The 26695-nt window shown below is 42.5% G+C and overlaps 2 protein-coding genes and 2 long non-coding RNA genes across 7 annotated transcripts in view; 3 read left to right on the top strand and 1 right to left on the bottom strand.

Moving 5' to 3' along the window:
- LOC134448888 (uncharacterized) overlaps positions 1-26695 on the bottom strand; it is a 405753-nt gene that overhangs the window by 344099 nt on the left and 34959 nt on the right. The window lies entirely within an intron of this gene.
- On the top strand, positions 93-18631 carry LOC134448872 (annexin A2-like). The gene is made up of 13 exons (XM_063198549.1): positions 93-197; positions 624-696; positions 810-906; positions 1043-1131; positions 1770-1883; positions 3580-3670; positions 4217-4296; positions 4546-4605; positions 14064-14154; positions 16938-17033; positions 17283-17341; positions 17543-17653; positions 18532-18631. Exons 2-13 carry the CDS (start codon positions 673-675, stop codon positions 18592-18594), a joined length of 975 nt encoding a protein of 324 aa, XP_063054619.1. The 5' UTR covers positions 93-197; positions 624-672; the 3' UTR covers positions 18595-18631.
- On the top strand, positions 6228-13384 carry LOC134448873 (uncharacterized). Its single transcript, XR_010034865.1, has 5 exons — positions 6228-6317; positions 7008-7160; positions 8300-8358; positions 10245-10340; positions 11223-13384. It is a non-coding gene; the product is annotated as an uncharacterized LOC134448873 (long non-coding RNA).
- The window catches only part of LOC134448885 (tropomyosin alpha-3 chain), a 51390-nt gene continuing 47663 nt past the window's right edge, over positions 22969-26695 (top strand). For all 4 annotated transcript variants that reach the window (XM_063198564.1, XM_063198562.1, XM_063198563.1 and 1 more), the window contains exon 1: positions 22969-23285. In XM_063198564.1, the coding sequence (XP_063054634.1) occupies positions 23172-23285 (114 nt within the window). In that variant the 5' untranslated portion in view covers positions 22969-23171. The remainder of the gene's footprint in view (positions 23286-26695) is intronic.

The raw sequence follows: 26695 nt of genomic DNA, 5'->3' as shown, positions 1-26695 counted from the left end.
TGTGTGTGTGTGTGCTCAGCCCATCCTGTATGTGGATGAGCTAAATCCTCTGGGATACGCCAGCTGGAATATTTGCCGACAGGAATCCTTAACACGCCCTCTTATGTTTTCTCTGTAACTGGAGTTCCTAACTTGTGACGGATGCATCATTGTGTGTAGCGTATGTTTGGTGTTCGAGAGAAGATCTGAAAACTGAGGTGAGTTTTAAACAACAAACGGTGTGTACAATTTTATATGCCTATATCCCGTATTCGGTCTGGATACTGTAACAATTGTTGCCGTAACACCTTTCCTGTTTGATTTGAATTGTTTAAATTGTTACATTCACTAATCCTCCTCCTGGTATGTTACCATATGTGTGATGAAAAAGCAAAGTGCTCAGCAAAGTACAGTATGTTGCCTACCACAAATAACACTTTATTTAGTCATCTTTGAAAGACAGAACAGTAAGCCTACTAGCACATTTTTGAAATAACTTTTTACTGGGCGGTCAATACAGTAGGTGGCAGTACAGAGGTAGCCTATTGTTTCTACAACCCAGAGGAAAGTTGTCAATGTTTCCTTCACAGTTACAGTAGCCTTAGGCGTTATACAACTGATCACAGTGTTATATTTTCTGTCAGTTGGTGATTTGCCAAGCTGCCCTCGTCAGAAGAAGCAAGAATTCAGGCAATGGATATTGACAACAGCGATCATGTAAGCCGAAGAAAGATTCTTTTTTCATATTTTTTCATATTTTTACAAGCCTTCACCCACCCGGCCAGCGATGCCTATGTAAACATACCGTCATGAATGCATTGTGTTCTCAGGGAATGTGGTGGGGAACCCTGGGTACCGTGCGCCCTTTCCCTGGTTTTATAGCCGATGAAGATGCCCGCGAGATCCAGTTGTCCGTGGATAAGAAAGGTTATTAATACTTAACTGTGCTGTCAGTTCATGCTGAATTCTTAAAGGCCCATCAATAGGAAACGTAGACACATTTTGTTTTACATTCATATTCATTTCTGTCACACAAGGAATAAAACAAATGCCTCTCGGACAGATTTCGCCAGATTGGTGAGGATTCTGACAAATCGAAATAATGCCCAGAGACAAAAGATTGCACAAGCCTTCCAGAAAAACTCCCAGAAGGTATGGAGATGTTCACCAAAGTATACTAATTCTTCACTCTTTAGGTAGATGTGTCTTCTTGGCGCACTTCTGCGCTTCTGGTACAATTACGCATTGAAATACGCACGGAAACATTGTGCCCGAAGTGCACAAGTGCGTCATCTGAGACATTGAAAGACAGTCTGGGGTCATGGGTAAGCTGTTGTAGTGGGTAATGGACAGTCATGTGTAAGCAGTTAGGCCGTCAGACTTGTACCCCAAAGGCTGCAGGTTTGACTCCCGCCTCCCAGGTTGGTGGGGGGAGCAACTAACCAGTACTCTCCTCCATCCTCCTCCATGACTGAGGTACCCTGAGCATGGTACCGTCCCATTGCACTGCTCCCTTAAGGGCTGCCCCCTTGCATGGGTCAGGCATAAATGCAATTTCGTTGGGGGCAGTGTGCATTTGTGTACTGTGGAGTGTTGTCAAAAAATCTCCCAGAAACAATGCACAAGGTTAACCAAATGCTACTAGTTTTCGACTCATGGTTGAATTGCCAGTGCTGTACTGTATACTTATTGCCAGTTAAATGGGTATTTCACATATATCCATATGTTCAGAAAAAAAACATGTTAGGACACTGGGGACTAAGAAGTGTCATGTTTCCCTGTGTTGTTAGGAGCTGAGTGCAGTTCTGAAGAAGGCTCTATCGGGTCCGCTTGAGGAGCTGATGTTGGCCCTGCTGATGACGCCGACCCAGTTTGATGCCCACCGCCTCCGCCAGTCTATGGAGGTACAGGGCCAGGGCCCTGATGCCCCCCGCCATCCAATGCATAACGTCTAATGAGGGCTGAATTGTGTGGCCCTATCCTCTCCCCAGGGAACGGGACAAAACCATCTGACACCCCCACCCCCTCATCCAATGCATAACATCTAATGAGAGCCGAATTTTGGGCCGAGCTGACCCCCCTTCCAATCAGCTGTGGGCTATTACACACACCGATTCAGAGAGGACACCAGTGGCCTTATGGTTAGGGATAAGTTTTACAATAGCCCAAGAATAACACAACTTCACTCACTGACATCTATCTGTCTGAAGAGCTCCGCTTAATCGAATGAGGTGATTGTGGTGGCACGTTCCACTGCAGCTAAGCGCATTAACAACACATCTCTTAATTCACCATCTCACATATGACCTGAGCACATCTTGTGTGCATTTCTCGAAAAAACATTGTTGCTAACTTCATTATTAGCTACATTGTTGTTTCCAATGTAATTTCCCATTGGCAACTACCCAAGTTGCTAACTAGCTAACAGCTACGCTTTCGAGAAACAGCCCTGATCTGCTTTTATAGACATTTCACTCTCTGGTGAAAGAGGACACGAGGGGTGAGAAGAAGAGGGATGAACAGGACCTCCTCTTTCAGAGTCAGGACAAGCAGAGGCCTGCCAGGAACTCCAAAAGGCACACTGCACATTTTTGTGGGAAAAGATCATTTTTTAACTTGGACAGTATAGAATAACAACATAGAATAGCTCAGTTTGACTGTTTCTGAATGCCAGTCAGACAACTGAAATCAGACAGGATCTCCTGTTAGGACAGTGGTACCCAAACTTTTTCAGTGGGGACCCCCTTTTGTCTGATGTTTTTGATGGAATGTAGAGAATGTGTGCTAATGTATGGGTCTTGTGTGGTGATTTGTAATGAATGCCCATAAATGTTACTTTGATGACTTGTAGGGAGTGCACGCTTATACGTGGTCTAGAGGTATGTGCGTGAGGGGTATAGCTTCTAGGGCATGGATGGGGAACCTATGTCTCGAGGGCCGTTTGCAGCCTTTGAGGCCATCTTATCCGGCCCCTTATATAATTTAAATGTTATGCAGTTTCACATGGAATATGGCCTGATGGTGTGTAGAAAATGGGCAGTGGTCACTAATGTGTGTGTCCTTATGCATTTCCTTGATGGCGTGTAGGGTACAGCACATGTGGGCATTAATGTGTGTGTGTCCTTGATGGTGTGTAGGGTATGGGGACTAATGTGTGTGTGGTCCTGATGATCCTTAGGGTATGGGGACTAATGTGCGTGTGTCCTTGTGTGTGTCCCTGATGATCCCTAGGGTATGGGCTGTGGGCACTAATATGTGTGTATGCCCTTGATGATCCCTAGGGTATGGGCTATGGGCACTAATGTGTGTCCTTGTGTGTATCCCTGATGCTGTGTAGGGAATGGGGAGTGTGCACTAATGTGTATGTTCTTGATGTCATGTAGAATATTGGCACTAATGTGTGTGCCCTTGTGTATGCCCTTGATGTCTTGTAGGGTATGGGGACAGATGAGGAGGCTTGATGGCGTGCGTGTAGGTTATGTGTACTAATGTGTGTATGCCCTTGATGATCCCTAGGGTATGGGGACTGATGAGGAGGCTTGATGGCGTGCGTGTAGGGTATGTGTACTAATGTGTGTGTATGCCCTTGATGTCTTGTAGGGCATGGGGACGGATGAGGAGGCTCTACTGGAGGTCCTGTGTACCAGAACTGGCCCCCACCTGAAGGAGGTCATGGTGGCCTACAGGCAGCGTAAGAAGGGACGGGGACGGGGATGGGTGGGGCAGCAACCCTTAACATATACATAGTTATCGGTGTATATCGGTGGTTTTCTTTCTTTCTCTGCCGTGACCCTTTTGGCCCTATGCATATTTATGGCCCCCATATTCCTAACGGCACACACCATTTGCTAATATTGCTAAGTTTTAATTTTCAGATTCACCACAAATGTAAATACATGTGTCAGCAACATACGTGAGCTTTGTTACAAGCCCATTTATGGAATTATGGGAGGTGTTTTCCCTATGTTTATGAAAAGTTCCCTCTTTCTGCTACACCCCTGCAGTAGTACCTCCACGTGCCCACTAGGGGTGCCAGCCGACAGTTTGGGAACCACTGCAGTACGTAATATGCTGTATACGGTGTACTACATATGCGTTCAATAGAGTTATATACCGTAACAAGCAAGAAACATGTGTGAAATCTCTCTCTCTCTCTCTCTCTCTCTCTCCCTCTCTCTCTCTCTCTCTCTCCCTCTCTCTCTCTCTCTCTCTCTCTCTCTCTCTCATTTCATTATAGTGTACGGTCGTTATTTGGAGAAAGACTTGGAGAGTGAGACCAGTAAAGATTTTACCAAGCTTGTCCTGGCCCTTGTGATGGTAACGTATAGTCTTTAAATTCACAAGTATCTCTCATGTGTGACTATACATACTACATACAGGCATACTGTATGCACACTGGTAGATATACAGAACAGACATGTTTGTGTGAAGTGTATGTGTATGTGTGTATGTGTGTGTGATCATGGCCCAAGTGGAAACTGTGTTGTTGCAATTTGTGCCATGATGTTCTTTGTATGGACAATAACAAATGGGAATCACTTCAACTTATGATCTTCTCTTACGCAGAAAGAGGAGAAAAACGTTAAAGGCCTGATAGACTATCACCTGATCAGTGAAGATGTAAAGGTACGCTAGACTCGACTTAACTCCCTCCCACTTATTACTATACCTCTGTACTTTACATCTGCCACAGATACAGTTGAGGACGATATTATTAGCCCCCCTCCTGAAATTAGACATATCTCTTGATTTCTCAGTAAGAATGACCATTATTAACCGTTCCTGTTATTCTGGAAACAAATACACCATGGAGATAGTATCCAATAAGTTAAATTTGGACTTTTCCATTTTCACAATGAGTTTTAACAAAAAAGTGTAAAAATGGCAAGGACAAAATTATTAGCCCCCTTATCATTAATAGTCAATACAGTGCCATTTATGAACAAAAATTGACACCAGGCACTTTGATTAGTTGTTAACTACGTTGGCACATGTCCTACCAGGGATTTTGGCCCATTTTTTCATTGCAAATAGTTAAGCTGGTCCTAATTGCATGGATGTTGAGGATGGACATTCATTTTCAGCACTCTTCCAATAGTATCTGAAGGATTGAGGTCTGAACCACTCCATGACCATGGTTTTAGTATCCTTGAAGAACATTTGAACTATTTTGGATGCAAGTTTTGGGTTATTATCTTATTGAAAGATCCAGTGAAGATCTTAGCTCCCTCTATGAGCATATTTTTGCAAGGTCACTTTCCACATTCTATCATAATTTTCAGTGTTAATGGTGCCGTACACCCAAACAAGGTTTCCTGTGGCTGAGGCTGCCACAGAATGATGCATCCACCACCATGTTTAATTGTGGAAACCATCTTATAACGATTCAAGGTCTATCCCTTTCTTCACCTGACAGAAGCAGAATTCATGCGTCAAAGCAGGTGCAATTGAATATCATCAGATGAAAGCAGAGACGTTCAAAACTCATTTTTGACTTTCAAATGTTCAAAGGCAAAGCTCAATAACACTCTGATATGCACTGCCTTTAGTAAAGGGGTTCTTCTGTGATGATGGCCCCAAAGCCCAATATGATGACAAGCCCTAACAGCAGTCTTTCTTGGGGGGGAAAAACCTCCAGGTGAGGCCAGGTCAATAACAATCATCTAGGCAGGTGTCCAATGCTTCTTTGGTCTAATGAGGCTAAGCAGTTTCCACAGTTACACGTAGTGGAAGGGCATCAAGTTTAGTCTGTTATTCAGCCTCAGACACAGGGAGTCTGGGTCTGAATCTGGATTGCTGGGTCTTCCAACAACATTCTAACCCAAAGCATACATTTAGATTAGTTCAGAGGTTCTTCAAGGACACTAAAACCATGATATTGGAATCACCCGCTCATAGTCCAGTCCTCAATCCCACTGAGAGTCTGTGGTTAATGTCTATGCTCAGCATCCATGCGATTTGGACCAGCTAGAACACTTTGCAGTGAAGAAATGGGCCAAAATCCCTACACCGTAAAAAATAGAATTACGCATTGTTCAAGTAATTACATGTTCACAATTGAATGGACAGGAAATATGAATTATTATTAACCAACAGAAAAATCCGCATCAAACCGATAGGTTGCATCTCAGTGATATGTGAATATAAAATAGTGAATATTGCAAATTGAAAATACTTAATTGCCACAACTGTTTATTCAGCGCATGCGCTTGTTGGCCACGACACAGGGTTTCCTGTCAACATGGGAAGGGCTGGCAGTGGCAGGCAACATGTGTTCCAGTTCCACTCCGGTTGAAGTTTTCTCAACTTTGTTTGCAGGATGACCAAATTTCGAAAAGGTAGGCCTACGTTTTTAACAGGCTGTAAGCAAGTGTACAACATTGTGTCCTGTTAAAGAAGTAATTTAACATATCTGTGTGTGTTTTTATGAATGACAAGATTTCGTTTCACCATGTGCTAGTTTTGAACCAGTGTTTGCTAATGGGCTAGCTCATATGGCATTCATGTTAGCTAACTGTCGAGCGAATTCCTGCAGGAATGTTACGGACCGGCTGTTTGTTTATCTCATTTAAAAACTGTCAATGCATCTGTGGTACAGTATATGGCCCTCTTATTTAACCAGCGCGGTATTTCTGATTTCAATTTGTGGCATGTAATGGTTACAAGCTGACCGCATTAGTCCAATGCCACACTGCCAATCCACCTGGAGTAGCCATGTCATTTACTGGTAATGGTAACATTAAGGACTCAAAGTTTCTGTTATCATAGTCTGTGCTTTTTTGTTACTGTTCAGCTGTTAGTAGGCTGAATAGTAGCGTGCGTCTGTGAGACTGTGTATGCTATTGCACACGTTTTGTCTTTTGTTTTTGTTCATGCATTCACTTCTAACTTGTGCACATCAAATGAGCTAGCAATTAAAAGTAATCTTCATGCAATGTTATGTTGGTATGCTATGTGGCTCCTAGCAAAAGGCTTTTTCTTATGGATGCTAAACTTATTTCAAAATATCCTTTCTGATTATGTTTCAGATAAGAGCACCACATCTCCCATGTTCTTCAAGCACTGTGGTTTCTCCTTAGACCAGGACAATCTTCCCTGAGTGACACCAGGAGCTTCACCATAGGAGACCCCAAAAGGGAGTTGTGCCTTAAAGTCACGCCTTGTAAGATATCATCACAAAGGTGCGCTTTAGCTAATTTAGCAGTTGAATTTCATATTCAAATGTGAATGTTGTGCTTTTTTCAAGAAATATATTTTAAAAGGGACTTTTCAATAAAAAAAACACCTAGAAAATCAACATTAGAGGTGCACTGCAATGATTTTAGTTGTTCATTTGCAGAATTCAGGCCACCCATTCACAAATGTTAGCTTTTTAAATAAATAGTCAACACTACTATTACATTGCAAATGTTCATTATAAGGTGGGAAATTTGCATTTTACATGCATGAAAAGGGGGGGGGGTGCTCTCCATGGTTCACCATTTTGAATAGTTTATGAATATTCAAGAAATATTAAATTTGGCAATAGGCAGAAAGGTTTCAATGAGCAGCATGGTTGCAATGCCTACTCTGGCCACAATCTTACACAGTGCACCTTTAAGTGTTCTGGTGTTTAAGTTATCAGATCATAGCTTACTGCTTAAAGGGACAGTTTGGTCAATTTCAACATGCAGTTGTATTGCTCACGCTACCCTTGACTTGTCAGTACCTGGTGATGCCACATTTTTCGGCACAGCCCTTTCCGAGATATGAGCAATTGTAATGGGGGCAGCGTTTGTTTACATTTTTAAAAAATGAAACATAGGCCAACTCCAAATATTTTCCCAAAAGGTACTGCTATTTGCTAGTTGTCTGCTGATGTTTTATAACCTTTTGGATGTTTTTGGGAATAAATAAAAATGTTTTTTTGAAATGTAAACAAAGAGCTGCCCCCATTACAATGACCAGGATCTCGGAAACGGCTGAAGAAGAAGAAAAAAAAATCTCAGGCACTGACAAGTCCAGGGTAGTGTGAGCATTACAACTGCATGTTGAAATTGACCAAACTGTCCCTTTAAAGCCATGTGCCCTGATTTTATCTTAACCCAAAACGTCACATAATTGAGCATCCATACCGTATCCATCGTACGCTGTTATGGTCCTTTAGTGGAACTATATGTACATAATATTCTCAAGGCATGATTGTCACAGTTGGGCATTGCTTGGCTAAGTATTATTCTTGTTGCTTGCCATTATAGGTTCTTGAAAGTAGAGAGCAGTGTCTATGTTAAAATCATGGTTGCTGGCATCAATTAATTGAATCATTACTGTCTTTTGACAGCTGACCTTGTTGGGGGAAGGCTCTGGGTGACGCTGAGGACACATTGTTGACGGATCATGGTGAGTCTTGTGTTATTGCCAAATAAGTCATAAATTCTAACTCTATAAATGTGTTTGTGTATAATTTATTGCACTGCTACATAAAATGAAGGGAACACCTAAACAATGAAATGCAACTGTCAGTCAATCATACTTCTGTGATCCCAACCTGGGCCTCGTTTCCGGATAACGATGGTTCTTAGCCTTACGTGTGTCGTTAACCAGTGATCCTACGAATGTTCTTAGATTTCCTACGAGTGTTTCCCAAAGACAATCGTACATGAACGCGCGTGCACAGCCTCTAAGATCATTCGTAGCGTCGCTCTTAAGGATCGCTGTCTACATATGTGGTGCTGAAATGTCCTCGGAGTGAACTGCGCCGCCATCTGCTGCTAAACCATTTACAAAATGTAAGGCGTGTGTCAGTATCAAAAGTTGTTTTCCATAAGGGTGGGACTACATTTGTAGCAGTTTGCAACTATCGACAGGAGTTATTGTTGGCAAATGAAATAAAATGCACACACACAATGAAATCATGCAAAACTCCCAACTGACGGTGATAACCATGAGCTACGCCGTTAAGACCCAGATACGTGCAGTTGTTTATTTAAGACGACAAGTAGGCCTAGTTGGAGTTCCAAATTGGGATGCGCAAAATAACAACCTCAAGGCGTTCAAGGGTTGACAACTGTCGGGAGCACGTCAGTATGCTGTTATGAAAAACAATGTCCATCAAAATTGACACATCCCCTCGCTGCCTTTTTGTTATTGCTTGGCCTACTAGAGTCGGAATAGGGAGAGCAGAGCTTGGCACATGTGGTGAGCGGTGCGCAAAGTACCGCGCGCTCAAGACTTTCACAACTGTGAGGACATTTTTGCACGGCAGTCTGCTGTTATTAAAACAAAAAATCTCCACGAATCCCCATCGCTGCATTTTTTGTCATAGCTTACCCTTCGCCTACAACTATCATGTATTTCCTGCGTCGCCTTCCCTTAGGCTACTTGAAAATGAAAGAGGGTGCAACAACTCGCTGACCATTTCTCTTTAAAAAATATAAAATAAATAAAGTTTCGGAAGTAGCCTTCCGACATCAATACTCTTGTCTCTGGTTGCCGAAGCCCCTTATTAATTTTGCCTTGTTCTTGTTCATGAAGCACCCACACAAATTATGATTGATCACAGTTTAATTATGCCCAGGTTTATCAAACACAGTCGAACTATTTTACTACCTGTAAAATATTTCCAAACACATTGCTTTTATTTTATAGGCCTACACATCCACAATTAATGTTACCTTCTTATTTTCGTTGCAGTGTCAACTGTCACTGCTGCCATGATATTTACACTCCCGTCTTAAAACATCAACTTGAAGCGCAAGTTTCCTCTTTTCCTATGGGTGTCTCCACTGTGCCATGCCGCTCGCGTCTTCAAACAGCAATTTTATGCGCAGGTTTCTTCTTTTCCCCTCATATCCTGTGGGTGTCTCCACTGTGCCATGCCGCTACGATCAATCTTAGCGCGTTAAGACTACTCTAGACCACTCGTGGATTGTTCTTAGAGTTACGTGTCAACCTGCGATGGTTCTTTGCTAAGTTGGCTTTGGGAAACGCTCCGTGAGCTCTACGATGGTGTTACGTGTGAACTTAAGTAGCACGTAGCGTTAAGTAGTACTTAAGGCGCTCTCGGAAACGAGGCCCTGTCCAGTTAAGCAAAATGCATTTTGAATCCATTTTGCTTACTGTTCCTTTCTAGCTGAGTATTTCGTTGGAACAGTATAGTTGCTGGGGAAAATCTTTTAATATTGGAGTAGAAAGAAAATTAATAAGTGAAACGATTTTTGCTATAAAGAAGTGTTTGAACTCTAACTCTGACCAAACTGATGTTTTTTCTTGCTTTTTTGACATAGACCTCTGACATCCTCAGGCACCGCAAAGATGCTGCTCTTCGAGGACTTCCAGTATTTCTCTGTGAGGACCCCAAGGAACTTTTCAAAGAGTGCCTTGTAAGTAGTCATTAGCATCAGACAGGAACTTTTTCCAACAAATCATATAATGGCATACAGTGCCTTTATGTTTCATACTATGTACATTATACTCATGCACACTCAGACTGAAAGTGTGCTGACATGAACGTAGTACAGAGTAATAGAATTCAATAGAACTGGAGATTTAGTCTAAGATGGGGTAATGAATAGAGGAGGGGTGGATGTCTTTGTTGATTCACCTGTGGCACCTCCCTAAGGGCAACAATTCAAACTTCAGTGATGAGGTAACTGCCATTGATCGGGTGGGGGGGTAAATGAATAGAAATTCAAAGTGAAACATGCAGTGGCAGGGGGTTGAGTGGCAAAGACTGAATAAGTGAGTGAGTTTGTGTATGTGGTGGTGGTACTGGCATTTCTCCTGGCATCCCCTCCATGCCCTGGACACTGCCGGGGGACATAGCAAATCTTCTTGCCACACATTGATGTGCCACCTTTGACAACCACTAGCTGAGCAACTTCAGTGGATTATACTCTGCCTCATTTAAACCTACATTGCAGAAGAAGGGGGTGAGGTGAGGGTGGAATGGTCTGTGGATGCCACCTGCTGAAAAAAACTATTTCTGGGGCATACTTTGGTTATTACCTCCAATTGCTACTCATTGGTTGAAATTTACAAACTGTAGACAAAATGAATTCACAGTGATTGCTTCCTTGCTGGTAGGTTGTCAGGGAGTTACATTGCTTTCGGTTTGATGTTCCCTTTATTTGTATAATAGTGTCATGTAATGGGACCCAGCCCTATGAGTTTCATCATGAGTAGGTGGTACAGGAGGGGGCACAGCAGATTTACAAAGTCAATGTGAGAGTAAAAATACTTTTTTGTGCTTTTGTTGTCTGCAGGAGGCCGATGCAGATGGTGTGGCTCTCCAGGGTGTGGCTGTGGGCATTCTATATGTTCGTGAAGACTGTGGTCCAGGTACATCTACGCGAGTGCAAAACATTGCCGTCATCCTCGAGGAGAGTTGTCTTGCAAGATATCCCAGATACCCCAACTGCTCTGGCATACCTTTTTGGCATACCTTACCTTTTTTTTCCTTTATGCCCTGAATATCTCCTACCCAAAGGCTCTGAAGTATACCTTCGATACTTTGCAAAATGTCTTCATGGAGATTTGTCTCAAATGTACACGGCGTGTACAATCTCTGAAAAACAAACTGGCACTGTAAGACTGACGGCGAGGCTGTAATGTCAAGTTCCCATGACTGCCTATGTTCTCACAATGTTGGAGTATGGCTATATTTCTGAGGGAAAAAATGTGGATGACATTTGGACTTAGCTTATACTGTAAGACTGAAGACGAGGCTGTATTTTGAAATGTGTGGTGGTTACATCAAGTTCCTTTGATGGCCTATGCTCCCACGGTGTTGGAGTATGACTACCTTGTATTTCTGAGGGGAAAATGTGGAAGACATTTTAACAAACTTGCACTTGAAGAGTGAATACAAGGTTGTATTTTGAGATGCATACTGGTTACGTCAAGTTCCCCTTGATGACCCATCTTCTCACAGTGTGGAGTATCGCTGAGTTTTACCTCCTTACTTGGGCTATACTAGCCTGGTTCTCACCGATGGTGCGGGTGTGTACACAAACCAGCATCTGGTAGCGTTGCCATTAACATGCTCTTCTGGAGTCGAAAATAAATGGTGCATTTATTGCAATTCACCACCAACATATTTCAACTCGCCACCAACAAATTCCTCCAAAAATGTTTTTGGTTGATCTCTAGAGTCAATGTGAGCAGCCGTTGATCTTTAAGCAACAAGTGCTCCGTTTATTCTCTACTCGAGAAGAGTGTGTTAAGGGCAGCGCTATGAGACGGATGTGTGTGTAGCTCCACTCCACCGGGGTGCTCCGGAGCTACACTTGCGCACCGTCGGTGAGAGGCAGGCTAGGGGTATACTGGCCTTCAAAGGCAAAGTGCAGTAATTGAGTTCAAACTGAGAAGGGTGTTCATTACACCACCTTTTATGTTGAAAAAAAGACTAGCGGTCCAAATGTGTCCCGTTTTCAGAGATTTTGCCATGTCAAATTTGAAGTAACTACAACATCCAGTCTTAGGCCTTTTTCTCAGTTTGAATGTTAATGTAATTACTGCACTTTCCCTTTGTATGGCGGTATAGCAATTTCCCATCATTATCTTTTCTTTTACATTATGTTTTATTTACCAGACATGTTAAACCTTATGTTACTTAGGTGCAGGGCCATGTTCTGAATTGGCAAATGTGTATTTAGGCTGTGTATGGGTCAATCAGTGTCTCAAACTTGTAGCTTGTGTTTCAGAACTAGTAGAGAGCAAGTAGATATGAATGGCATGACACCCCAATTACAACTGCACTTAATATTGCAGCTTGGTCTGTGAAACCAAATTTAAGTTCTGAAGGGCCACATTTTGTTTAAAGACACTAAACCCCATTTAGCCTTCTATTTCCTGCTTAAAAAGACAGAAAATGGTTATGCTCTTAAATTGTATGAATACTTTTGATTCTGTTCAAAAGTACTTGTTGAAATAAAAACAAAATCAAAGTGTGAAGTTTGTTGTACATTATTGAAATGTTGTGAATGTCTATTCAGCAAAAGGACTAATCTGTGCTGGTATAATGAGGAATTGAAAATGGACTTAATTAAGAATTCTTAATAAACTTTACAGTGTTATCATAGTTGAGATTATCATGGGAACATCGTTGGCAGAACGTGCCGACTGTTCAGTAGAAAGACGAATTTGTGTTGGTAGAATGAGGAAATGAAAATTGACTGAATTAAGAATTCTCAATAAATATGACGGTGTATTCATAATTGAGATTATCATGGGAACATCGTTGGCAGAACGTGCCGACTGTTCAGTAGAAAGACGAATTTGTGTTGGTAGAATGAGGAAATGAAAATTGACTGAATTAAGAATTCTCAATAAATATGACGGTGTATTCATAATTGAGATTATCATGGGAACATCGTTGGCAGAACGTGCCGACTGTTCAGTAGAAAGACGAATTTGTGTTGGTAGAATGAGGAAATGAAAATTGATTGAATTAAGAATTCTCAATAAATATGATGGTGTATTCATAATTGAGATTATCATGGAAACATTGTTGGCTAAACCTAAAATTCTAAATGCAGAAGGTTGCCCTGTTTTTTTAAATAGTCTCAACTATTTTTTTTTTACAGTGTAGTGGGGCATGTGCCAACCTAGGTAGCAACTTATCAGAGCCTGTTGTCAGTTATGGTTCATAAATGGCACCATATTGACTATTAATGATCAGGGGGCTAATAATTTTGTCCATGTCATTTTTGTCTATTTTTGTTTAAACTCATCATAACAATAAAAAAATCCAAATTCAAGTCATTGAACATTATCTCCATCAGTGTATTTGTTGCCAGAATAACAGAAACGGTTAATAATGGTAATTCTTACTGAGAAATCAAGAGAAATGTCTAATTTCAGGAGGGGGGCTAATAATATCGTCCTCAACTGTATGAAGGAATTGTGTGTATGTACTACATTACTAATTGTATGTAGTAATCGTGTAATATTGTGTGTGTGTGTGTGTCTGTGTGTCTGTGTGTGTGTGCGTGTGTGTGCGCGCGCATGTGTGTGTGTGTGTGTGTGTGTGTGTGTGTGTGTGTGTGTGTGTGTGTGTGTGTGTGTGTGTGTGTGTGTGTGTGTGTGTGTGTGTGTGTTGAAAGGCCCTTGCTGAGGCGATAGGTAGTAAAAAGGTCAACTCTGCTCCATGGATACAGATACTAACATCGAGGGATCCAGACCATCTCAACAGAGGTAGGCTGCAGCATTTACGCCTGACGATACGTATACGTTATTACATTGCATTGCATTTGGCAGACGCTTTTTAAAACCAAAGCGACTGACAATCAAGGACATAATCACGGCGGTCCGTGTACTTTTTCGTTCATTCATTATTCTATTTTGGAATGAAACACGAAATTCAAAAAACATCTTGTTTTGTTTAAAGCAATACAAGCAGCAATGGCTGTATTTTCTCTTCTGCATGTGTTGCCTCATACCATAATACAGTAGCATTATAAAAAATGACAACATTTTTGATTGTTGTTCAATGTGTGATATTTGGCTATTCGTTTATTGAATTTCATTTGACTGACCCCTCCCCCTCTGTTTACCCGGAAGGAAAGTTTGCCGTCTGAAACGCATCAGAAAAGGTCTAGCTACCAAACGAGACACAGAACAGTAGCTGGAGCCAGAGACACAACAGAAAAATAATATAATGATGAAAAACATTTTTGCGATGTACAGGCTAGTAGGCCTATGCGCAGCACGCGTGATGGTTAGGCCTGTATTGGAGCGTGCGTCCGCCTTATAAAATAGAGATGAAGTTCCCTTTATGTTATGGACTCAACTTTATAGCCTAAATAAAGGCTAAAGTCTCTGGAATCAATAACCTATTATACCCTTTCACATAGTAATATGCATAAGGGAGCAAACGGTCCAAAGCAGTGTTCTCACGCAAACTGTTGCGTATTCTGGCAAGTGTAATGAGCTGAAGCGCGCACTCTCCATACCGGGTTTTACGCATGTTGAATACACATTTCGCTTTGGTGTATTTGGAACATTAGTGATATTGTTGGAAAGCAATATGTCCGGGTAGATACACCTAAAGGCTTGAGATGAACTGTGAAACTGATGCTGATCGTAAGAACTGTCAATGTTCTCGATGACAGTTGGTCTACCCCTTCCCCCTAAGCACATGAAATGTTGTTTCGAAAGTTAAATTGGTTGATAGGTTTAAGTAAAAAAAATAGACGGTAAATCATTCTTCTACCCCCCTCTAGGACGCCCTACTCAATGGTGGTGACGCGTATGCACATGCTTGTGGCGCTTGCTTGATATGGATAGCCCACGCAACCATCTCACAAATTCCTCGCACAGTCATCACAGATCGACCACATCGTTGAAGTGTAGCAACGTTCTGTATATTGCATCAACAATGCCTGCAAAGTCCGTTTGCCTCCAAAGAAACCAAGTAGGCCTAATGAAGGCTCAACCAGCCTTCCAGGATTTACTCTCAGGGCACCCGAATTCTGAATAAACAAAAGACGCAATTCAGAAGGACATTTTTCTTTATTGCTTTTCTCTCTTTTCTAAGATTCAACATTTCATTTTCAGTACCTACAAAATAGCAAAATATGGCGCTTCGTTCCATTTCATAAGTGATATTCAAGCGTAAATCATCATAAACGAGTCCTTATTCCTTTCGCGTGTGATATCCAAAATAGAATAATGAATGAACGAAAATATACACGGACCCACGGCTGACATCATCACTTGTAGAAACAAAGGGCACAGGAAATATACAGAACAACAAGTGCAGATGTCATCATCATCATCATCAGCTTTATTCCAGACTCAAGGTCCATTATCAACAACAACAACACAATACAGAACATTAAAAAAAACATACAACACACACTTATAAAAGACACTTGTACCAGTGTTTCCACATGTATGACTGGTATCGCACTGCACTAAGCGCCGGATTTGACAGCAGCATGATAATTTGATTACATGAGCCATCCAGTCTACAAATAAATTTATACATCAAGTTCCTCAACAATGCATGAAATGTGTTGACCCCTAGACCACAAAACAATTCACTAGCACTGCTCCACCTGGGCTTCTTAAGCAGTATGCGCAGACCATCATTATATGCAACCTGGAGTTTCTGTAAGCTACCCTTTTTATACTTAGTCCACAAGGGGGCAGTATACAGAGGGGTGCAGTATGCCTTGAACAGGCTAATTTTCACACTATCAGTGCACCAGTGAAACTTCCTTACCAGCATGTTAGCTTGTGCATATAACATGCGGCGCTGCCTGTAGATGTCATCGTCATCACTCATTTGGTCAGTAATTATATGACCCAAATATTTTGTTTTGTCACTTACAGGTAAAACCTGCCCCGCCAAATAAAAAGAAGGAAAAGTGAGATCCTTGTCCCCCTTGCTTTTACATAAGAGCACCACACTTTTCTTGCAGTTGTATTTAACATCATAAGTCAAACCATAATTTGAACATACATGTAGCATTTCTTGAAGACCAGTACTGCTGGGAGAGAAGATGGCTAAATCATCAGCATACATGAGATGGTTTAGCAGTGCATTCCCAACCATGCATCCTGTCCTACAGGCCCTTAGTTGCTCATAAGATGCTTAGATGCTAAGAAGGGTTAGTTTTTTTTTTAATGAAAACACACTCACACACACACACATACTACACACACATCATGTCAAGAGTCTGGCCTGAGGCTAGGTCAGCTCAAACATTAGTCTAGTACAGGGGTGTCAAGCGTACGGCATATGAGTATGTTAGAGCGGTTGCCTAGCAACGCCTCAATGCAAGAACCGCGCCTGGCTATAATCTGGCACAAGCCATCTTTTTGCTTTTGTAAACAATGACTCTTGTACATGGTGCCCGTTTGAATTATATAAAATAAACAAAACAAAACTAAACTAAAAGTACCCTGGTAGAGCAATGGATAAACAAATTCGAGATATTGCTGCTATTTTTCTGTCATTCCTGTCTGTGCAGTGTTTTCAAGACTGGAGATGCTGAAGGGGGAGACTATGGAGAAAATGGTGCAGAGTAACTTCTCAGGAGACTTGAAACTTGGTTTACGCATTTTAGGTATTACACCTCTTACACTGTAGACGTGTGTGTGTGTGTGTGTGTGTGTGTGTGTGTGTGTGTGTGTGTGTGTGTGTGTGTGTGTGTGTGTGTGTGTGTTTGTGTGTGTGTGTGTGAGAGAGAGAGAGAGAGAGAGAGAGAGAGAGAGAGAGAGAGAGAGAGAGAGAGAGAGAGAGAGAGAGAGATTAAGAAGTAACATTAAGAAGTAATATCTTTCTTCCATGTGTTGTCTTCCATGGGTTTCCCCAGTCTCCTGCATCCAGAACACTCCTCTCTTCCTGGCTCAGCGGCTACACGGCTCCTTGAAGGTCTGAATAAATGAAATAACATTCATGAGATCTTCTATGATTTTTAATTTTTATTTAGCTCAATGAATTCTTTTTTTTACTTGGCTATGTGTGCCAAATATATTTATAAAAACGATTCCAACAGTCAAACAAAAGTGAAAATGTTATCCTGTGAAGAAAATGTTTAGATGTGTTTTGTGTGCCTTTATTTCTATTTTCCAGAAGAGTAGCGTTGTGCGAGGAGTGATGGTGGGACGTTGTGAGGATGACTTGCTCTGCATAAGGAGAGAGTTCAAAAAACTCAACAACATGTCCCTGTACTCCACCATTCAGGTGTGGTTCTCTCTCTCTCTATCTCTCTCTCTCTCTCTCTTGCTCTTTCTCTCTCTCTCTCTCTCTATCTCTCTCTCTCTCTCTCTTGCTCTTTCTCTCTCCCATGTACTATGTACTTACACAATCACACTTTCTCTCTCCCTCTCTCTCTTACACACACACACACACACGCACACACACACACACACACACACACACACACACACACACACACACACACACACACACACACACACACACACACACACACACACACACACACACTCTATCTCTTGGGACCTTTTATGATTTTGGAAACTGGATATGTTGCTATGCTAAGTCCACAGCCTAATGCCAGAGGTTAAAGGTGTTAAGACCTCTCTGTCCACACACTCTCCACCACACTTCATAAACAGGGAAATGGCTTATCACTTGTGCTACGTCTCAACGTTGGCCATTACCAACTCAGTGCTTTCTGTTGCCACCAGGGGCCACATCTGAATGCCCTGTTCCAGTTGTGACTATACGTCATTTGTTTTTGTTTTTTTTGGCCTAAACCTTCTGATTCTTGTGGATTTTATGCTTCTTTGATATTTTATTTCTGCTTGTCTCCTTTATTTCAAATCCACTTTTTAAATTTTATTTTATTGCATTTCTCTTATCTATTTTTTTTTTACTTCTCTTCTACTTTATTTCATTATTTTGTATTTTTTAACATTGTTGTTTAATCTATCTGTCAAGCACATTGACCTGCATGCCGTGTATGAAATAGTGCTATACAAGTATCGTTATTACATTACATTACATTATTACATTACTTTACATTACATTATTATTGCATTACATTACATTACATTACATGATTACAGTTACTATTATTCTTCTTCTTTCCTCTGCAGAAAGAGTTCAAGGGGGACTTGCAGGAGGCGCTGCTGGCCCTGTGTCGATCAGAAGACATGTAGAGAGGACAGGAAGAGGAGAAGAAGAGGAGGAAGACCTGTAGAGAGGAGAGGAGAAGAAGAGGAGGAAGACCTGTAGAGGAAAAGAGGAGAAGACCTGTAGAGGACGAGAAAAGGGGAGATTTCAACCTACTTACATGCACACACGACCTCTATATAAAACGAAATATACATGTATTTTGTATTTTAAGTTTGGGTGCCTTCATTGAAAATATAGTTGTTAGCCAGTCAGCAACTTGGGTAGTTGTCAATGAGAAATTGCATTGCAACAACAAAGTAGCTAACATAGTTTGCAACTATGGTTTCGTGCAATGCACCCCAGAAGAAGGGACCTTTGAACCTACTTACATGCACACGCGACCTCTATATGAAATGATATATACATGTATTTTGTATTTAATAGAGTTGTCTTCGTTATTATATCACTATATTATTATATTATTATTTTTAGGTTCATCAGACATGTACAGGATTAAAATACACTGGATGAACTCTGCATCTCTCTGAATCATTGGTCAAAACTATTTTTATAAGCTGTCATTGAAGCTATAACTATCCAATGACTCATCTGACAATGCGATGACTATCTTTTCAAAACTAAATAAATATGATTGATTTTGTATGCAAATTGTGCTGTCTGTCTGAGAAGGTGAGTGATTAGGACAGCATTCCTATTCATATCTTATACCAGTGGTTTGTTTTCACTAAATTGTCTTTCAACAGTTTCAAACCTTTTGTAATAAAGCTAAACTACAATTGGTGATTACAGCTTCATAGTCCCTTCTTTTAAAATAGATGTATGAGGTTCATTATGTCTAACTGTTTAAATAACACTGAAGCTTTACTTTTACTTCAGACATGTCAAAACATGACAGGTAAAAGATAAAACTTTCTTCTGAAGTAAAACAAAAGCTCAAGTATTATAGTCAGGGCTCTAAATTAACTTTTTTCACCACCAGCCAAAACGGCTAGTAGATGTTAATATTACCAGCCAAACACATGCTCACTAATGGGTCAAAGTGGATAGTAAGTTGGTCTTTTCTACCCAAACTGAAATTACACCAGCATTTGGCTGGTTTGCTGGTGTTAATTTAGAGCCCTGGTTATAGTACCTTCTTGTCTTTAGGACATGAGATCGTGAATCTACAGTACATGCGCCACTGAGGGCTTGTCTTGGTCTGTCTGTGGATTTCTCTATTTGTCGTCTTTTTATTTCATTCCCAGAACAATGGCTGTAGCCAAGTGACAAGTATTAATAGCCGCAGGTGGTATTTGTTAGCTCCCCCACCCCTCCCTCACCCGCACAATCCCCCACAGCAGCAGGGACGGTGTTTGACTCCATGGGCCCCTGGGCCAGACAACATAAGAGCTCCCCCTTCCATGAGTATTGCTAGTTTATGAAGAGACTCAGGGTTTTTTTTAAGGCTAGATGTTAGAGACCCTACTGTATGTTGTTGAGGGTTCGGGTTTGAAAATACTGTGTGACTTTCTGAGAGGAAAATACCGCACGCTCTTGTCCATCGTGCTGAATTTTATTGATTTTATTGTTTCAATACAATTCAGCACGATGGACAAGAGTGTGCGGTATCTTCCTCTCAGAAAGTGATCTTGCACTTTGATCTTGTGATCTTGACTTTACCACAAGTGTGACAATGGAAATCTAGAGGCTTGGGCCTCCTTGACTCTTGGGCCCCTGGGCCTGGGCCCGGTAGGCCTGTGCCGTAAGCCATCCTGGACTCCAACAGTACGCATACCAGGGCTTTGGCCTTGACTGTAGCGGGCATTTCCTGGTGGGCCCTGCACCCTCGTGGACCCCTATTTTCAGAAATGTAAACAAAACAAAACAAAACAAAAAAAATTGAGTTTTTGTTATAACATTTCTGAAGATAGCCGTCCAAGAGGTTGCGGGGCCCACCGGTGACGAGTCAGTTATGTATTGCTCATTATGAGGGGCCCCTTTAAGCCTAAAGTGCCCGGGCCCTATTTCTCCCCCAGTGCAGCCCTGCACATGCCAGGGCTTTGGCCTTGACTGTAGTGGGCCTGAAGAATAGCATAGCTGCCATACTCCGTATGAAGGTTGGATAAACATAGCGCTCCTGTATGCACAATGGTCTAAAGATGGCCCAGCTAACCAGTAGCCTCATGGCGCTAGTGGAGCAAGTCATTCTAGCACCATACTGGATACTGGACTACTGTTTTTTAATTTATTTCCTCATTCATTTATACTGTATATATTATTATTACGTACCTTACACAGGACAGGACAGGACAGGACAATTATCATTATTATTAATAAATATCGTGTGCTGATGACAGTGGAGGGATACAGGACACAGTAAAGCAATCCATGGATACCATATTGTTTGTTAAATATCAATAAATTCTCTCTATGTTTGCTTTTAGGTAAATATTGTTATCAGCCGAGCAGCTAATATATTTTCATTCTTCTTTGCATGCTGATAGGCTACTTGCGGAAGTGATACTTCCTCATGTTCTTATTAAAGCCTCCTCATCTCAATGTGCTTTCAATTTATAGACATTGAACCATGAATAAAATAAAACCAGCTTTTAAGAGCAAAGAATCAGAAAAAAACAGCATTCGGACTTACCAGAGTTGTATAAAGTTGTAGTAGAAGTACTTTTACAGATGTAATTACAACTCTAGTGGCATGGGGGCCGCTAGGGGGGGAAAAGTGGTACAGTTTCTAAGGGCCCAAGCACTGATAGGAGCCCTTAAGGGGGCCCAAGCACTGGGAGGGGCCCTTAAGGGGGACCAAAATTCGAATCTTTCATGGGGCCCAACATTTCTGGCAGCGCCCCTGTCTAGTGGTATGACATTACATGGTTTCAACTTTTTAATATCATATTACTAGTGTTGTAATTACATCTGTAAAAGTACTTCTACTTCTGCTTTATACAACTTTCATTCAAACAATGAAGAGATCACCAAACATACATTTGTACTTCAATTAAATTTTCTTGCATGTACAGCACAAACTTTATCATACCACTGTACATTTTTCCACATATAATCCTACTATAGTCTAATCAAATTGCAAAGCTCTTTGTTGTCTGTGGAAATCGCTGTAAAAATAAAATGTACCTATTCACTTTAAGACTAAACCTGGGGCCCCTAGGCTACAGGTTGCTGGAGACCCCCCATGGAAGGCAAATTTTGTGACAAAGTTACATAGACCACATCTTAATTCCGAGCTTGGAATTAAAGACAACACATCTGCCAACTGTGGAGATGAGTACTAGGAACAAGATTTGAAGGCGTACTTGACACGACAGATGATTTTTTTCTATACCGCATATTTACCGCAGGTTTTTCCTCCTTTGCCCAGTTGAAGGCCCCATGACAGGTGGGGGGCCCCTAGGCTGCAGCCATATCTAGCCTGTGGGGGCCCCTAGGCTGCAGCCATATCTAGCCTGTGCATTACTCCTGGCAGGTGGGGGCCCTAGAGCTGCAGCCATATCTAGCCTGTGGGGGGCCCATAGGCTGCAGCCATATCTAGCCTGTGGGGGCCCCCTGGCAGGTGGGGGGCCCGTAGGCTGCAGCCATATCTAGCCTGTGGGGGGCCCATAGGCTGCAGCCATATCTAGCCTGTGGGGGCCACATGACAGGTAGGGGGGCCCTAGGCTGCAGCCATATCTAGCCTGTGGGGGCCACATGAGAGGGGGGGCCCTAGGCTGCAGCCATATCTAGCCTGTGGGCAGGGCCGCTGACAGCTTTGGCTAGGCACGGGGCAATGTCACCTGAAAGGGCCCCCTCACCCAATACATGTAATGTAATGAGGGCCTAACTCTGGACCCCCCATGTCCCTGTGCCCGGGACAACTGACCCCTTTGTCCCCCTTTCGTCCCCCTTTGTCAGCTTCCCTGCCTATGGGGCCCCATGACAGGTGGGGGCCCCTAGGCTGTGTCGCGATCTTCCTTCTGTGAACTGAAGGCCCCTAGGCTGCAGCCATATCTAGCCTGTGGGGGCCCCTAGGCTGCAGCCATATCTAGCCTGTGGGGGGCCCTAGGCTGCAGCCATATCTAGCCTGTGGGGGCCCCTAGGCTGCAGCCATATCTAGCCTGTGGGGGCCCCATGACCGGTGGCCCACCCCTCTAGGCTGCAGCCATATCTAGCCTGTGGGGGCCCCTAGGCTGCAGCCATATCTAGCCTGTGGGGGCCCTAGGCTGCAGCCATATCTAGCCTGTGCATTACTCCTGGCCTGCTCTGCTCACGTCATGTCCATGTGGTGGCATCTGTCACGGCCGGCCATGGGAAACAGGGCAGTAAATCAGCAGGTCAGGAGCCAATAAGGTCGTGGGAGTGGCCCACACCCTCTGTCACATATAAAGGCCCGTGTGACATAGCAGTCTGAGTTTGGACGCTCTCCGCCTGTCTTGCCGCCTCTCTCCTTCACTTCTCCTCTCTTCTCCTCCCTCCCTCTCTCTCTGCCTCTGTGGGACCAGCGTGCTCTTGCTCTCTCTCTCCATCTCTCCGTCTCTTTCTGACCTGACCTCTGCTTGTATAGCAGTGTTCTTTCCTCTTCTTCTCACCCGAGACAGTCCAACTCAGAGCAGCCAAGATGGAGGCCATCAAGAAGAAGATGTTGATGCTGAAGATGGATAAGGAGAACGCCATCATCCAGGCCGAGCAGTCCGACGTGGAGCAGAGAGGGACAGAGGGCAAGACCAAACAGGTGGGTCTGGGGTGCATTTCTCGAAAGCGTAGTTGATAGCCAGTTAGCAACGTGGGTAGTTGTCTATGGGAAATTGCAACGTAGTTAGCAACTATGGTTTCGAGAAATGCACCCCTGGCTGGCTGGATGTGTGTCACCAGGGGCCCGTGGAGGGGTACAGTATATGGTAACCTTATCTTTGCTGCAAGGTGCATTTTTGCCACAGTAGGTTCCATGATGCAGTAGGTGTAAGATTTCTTGCCAGGTGATTACTGTCACATATCTAAATTAACCTTTTCCACTGGGGGGGTTTCTGGTAGGCCTATAGCTCGACAAAGCACGAGTTGGACGTCACTTTTTGCTTTTTGAATAGGCGCGACACAGCTCAATCGAAAAGCAAAAAGTGGAGGCTGGCCGAGTCACACTGTGTCGAGCTGTAGGCCAACCAGAAAACCAGCAGTGGAAAAGAGGCATATGTGCCGCCAGGGGCCCATGAAGGGGTATATGGTAACACTATCTTTGCTGTAAGATGTTTCCATATAATAATGAAAGTGCATTTTGCCACAGTAGGTTCCATGATAGGTGTAAGATTTCTTGCCAGGTGATTACTGTCACGGCTCTGAATTAACCCTTTTGGTCACCAGCCAAAATGGCTAGTAGATGTTAATCTTACAAGCCAAACACTTACCCACCAATGGGTCAAAGACAGTAGCTAGTAAGTTGGTATTTTCTACCAGCCAAACTGAAAATTCACCAGCATTTGGACAGTTGGCTGGTGTTAATTAAGAGCCCTGATTACGGTATTTCAATATTGAAGAGTATTGTCAGTGAGACCCTGAACAGTGGTGAGCAGGACTAAGCAGGTGGTTCTGTCTATCTGTCTGCCACCAAGGGCACATGGAGGGGTACAAAGCACTGTCATGATATCTTTCTTCCCTTTAATACGCTATTCAATCAATTAAAATGCGTTTTGCATTTTGCTTTGGAATGATTTCCTATGTTAGAAGTACAACTTGCCAGGTGATCATTTCAATATGGACCCTGAGCAGTGGTGATTTCTGAATTATTAATTTAATATAAATCTTAATCCTAATTAATTTTTTAAATTAACTTTGTCTCGTAATGTGAAATTTTCCCAAACATTATTTAAAAATAGTGGATCTTTCATCCAATGGTCACACAGAGTTTTACAGTACTGGCCAACCTGATTAATCTTTAGGATTATTTAATTTGGGCTAATATAAGAGCTATGCATTTATTTACCCATGTGGTAAATGTGTCAACAGAATCTATTTCTCAGTGGCACACGGATAGCTCCCCTACAATCTGCCCTGTAAATCTATTATGGGACTTAGCGATGGGCCTTGCACAAAGTCAGCTGTCCACAGGTTGCGGTCGCATCGGTGTTAAAACCGTCACAGACACAAAAGGCTGTGAATTATTGTACATGACAGGGCCCAGAGGCGGACTTTTACATTAGGCAAACCTAGGCAATTGCCTAGGGCCCTGTCCACCATAGGGGGCCCCAACCACCAGTTGCAATGAACACACAAAAAAGTTTAGTCACTTGTGCAGAGTAATCAAATATATATATGACACAAAGCACTTGCACGGAAACACAGAATTGTATGTCTTTATAATGCCTTATATTATGATATTTCGACTAGGGCCCCAACATGGCTAGATCCGGCCCCGACAGGGCCAGGGGGGCTGAGAGGTTAGGGAGAGAGGAGAGGAGAGGAGAGGAGAGGGGGTATTTATACCCTGCGGGGTGATGACACAGAGCACTGTCATGTCCGTTCTCCTTGCAGGTGTTCCATCGGGCCAAAATTGGTCTGAGCACACTGTATCACACCATATACGTTTAACTAGAGTTGTTCATGCACACTCTTCATTTGCCTTACAATGTTGGGTTGAATTCAATGTCTTATAGGTAGACAAAATAAGTTTTACAACCTTAAATAATGTTGCTAAAATTATTTCATCTATGAATCATCAATTTCTAACAGTGTGAAGGCAATGCTGAGATCGCTGTGCCACCCTCCATGGCCATTATCTGCTGTATGTTGGCCGATGAAAGAAACTAAATGGTGACGACTAAAAGGTGCACTGTGTAAGATGGTGGCCAGAGTAGGTGTTGCAACTCTACTGCTCATTGAAACTGTGCTGCATATTGCCAAATTTGATTTTTTTTTCACGAATAGTAATAAATAATAAACCAAGATTTACTAGTATGAACAAAGGACAGCTAAAAATGCCTATTTCTGGAAATTCAAAATGGTGGACCATGGAGAAGATCCCCCTTTTCATGTATGTAGAGTGCAATTTTCCCATCATAATGAATACTTAATCTAGTGGTGGTGGTAAGTATTTGTTAAAAAAGGTAACGTTTGTGAATGGGCAGCATGAATTCTGGAAATGAACTACTAGAAACTATTACACAGTGCACCTTTAAAGAACACTGTTGCTAGTCCATAAACCACTCAAAGAATCTGAGAGAAGTATGGTAACATTAACAAAATAAACTACGCTGGAACTTGAGAAATGTCCCAATCACACAGAAACTTGAAATACAGCATTACTGCCAACTCTAACTTCTCCGATCTCTTCCTTTTCCTGTCTTTTGTTCCTCTCCTCCCCTTTCTCGGTGTGGTCTGCCTGGTTGTCCGTTGTGTTGTGTTGTGTTGTGTTGTGTGGTCTGCCTGGTTGTCTGTTGTGTTGTGTTGTGTTGTGTTGTGTTGTGTTGTGTTGTGTTGTGTTGTGTTGTGTGGTCTGCCTGGTTGTCTGTTGTGTTGTGTTGCGTTGTGTTGTGTGGTCTGCCTGGTTGTCTGTTGTGTTGTGTTGTGTTGTGTTGTGTTGTGTTGTGTTGTGTTGTGTTGTGTTGTGTTGTGTTGTGTTGTGTTGTGTTGTGTGGTCTGCCTGTTTGTCCGTTGTGTTGTGTTGTGTTGTGTTGTGTGGTCTGCCTGGTTGTCTGTTGTGTTGTGTTGTGTTGTGTTGTGTTGTGTTGTGTTGTGTTGTGTGGTCTGCCTGGTTGTCTGTTGTGTTGTGTTGTGTTGTGTTGTGTTGTGTTGTGTGGTCTGCCTGGTTGTCTGTTGTGTTGTGTTGTGTTGTGTTGTGTGGTCTGCCTGGTTGTCTGTTGTGTTGTGTTGTGTTGTGTTGTGTTGTGTTGTGTTGTGTTGTGTTGTGTTGTGTTGTGTGGTCTGCCTGGTTGTCTGTTGTGTTGTGTTGTGTTGTGTGGTCTGCCTGGTTGTCTGTTGTGTTGTGTTGTGTTGTGTTGTGTTGTGTTGTGTTGTGTTGTGTTGTGTTGTGTTGTGTTGTGTTGTGTTGTGTTGTGTTGTGTTGTGTTGTGTTGTGTTGTGTGGTGTTTTGTGGTCTGCCTGTTTGTCTGTTGTGTTGTGTTTTGTGGTCTGCCTGGTTGTCCGTTGTGTTGT

Source organism: Engraulis encrasicolus, chromosome 5 (genome assembly GCF_034702125.1).
Source record: "Engraulis encrasicolus isolate BLACKSEA-1 chromosome 5, IST_EnEncr_1.0, whole genome shotgun sequence".
Lineage (NCBI taxonomy): Eukaryota > Metazoa > Chordata > Actinopteri > Clupeiformes > Engraulidae > Engraulis > Engraulis encrasicolus.
Note: the sequence above shows the minus strand (reverse complement) of the source record. Positions and strands in the feature narration are given on the sequence as shown.

Bases quoted from the DNA above. Each gene is read 5' to 3' on its own strand.
- LOC134448872 (XM_063198549.1), top strand. From the start codon at position 673: ATGGATATTGACAACAGCGATCAT. The intron at 1,884-3,579 runs GTACAGGGCCAG...GATGTCTTGTAG, and splicing joins GCCTCCGCCAGTCTATGGAG to GGCATGGGGACGGATGAGGA. The intron at 3,671-4,216 runs GTAAGAAGGGAC...ATTTCATTATAG, and splicing joins CATGGTGGCCTACAGGCAGC to TGTACGGTCGTTATTTGGAG.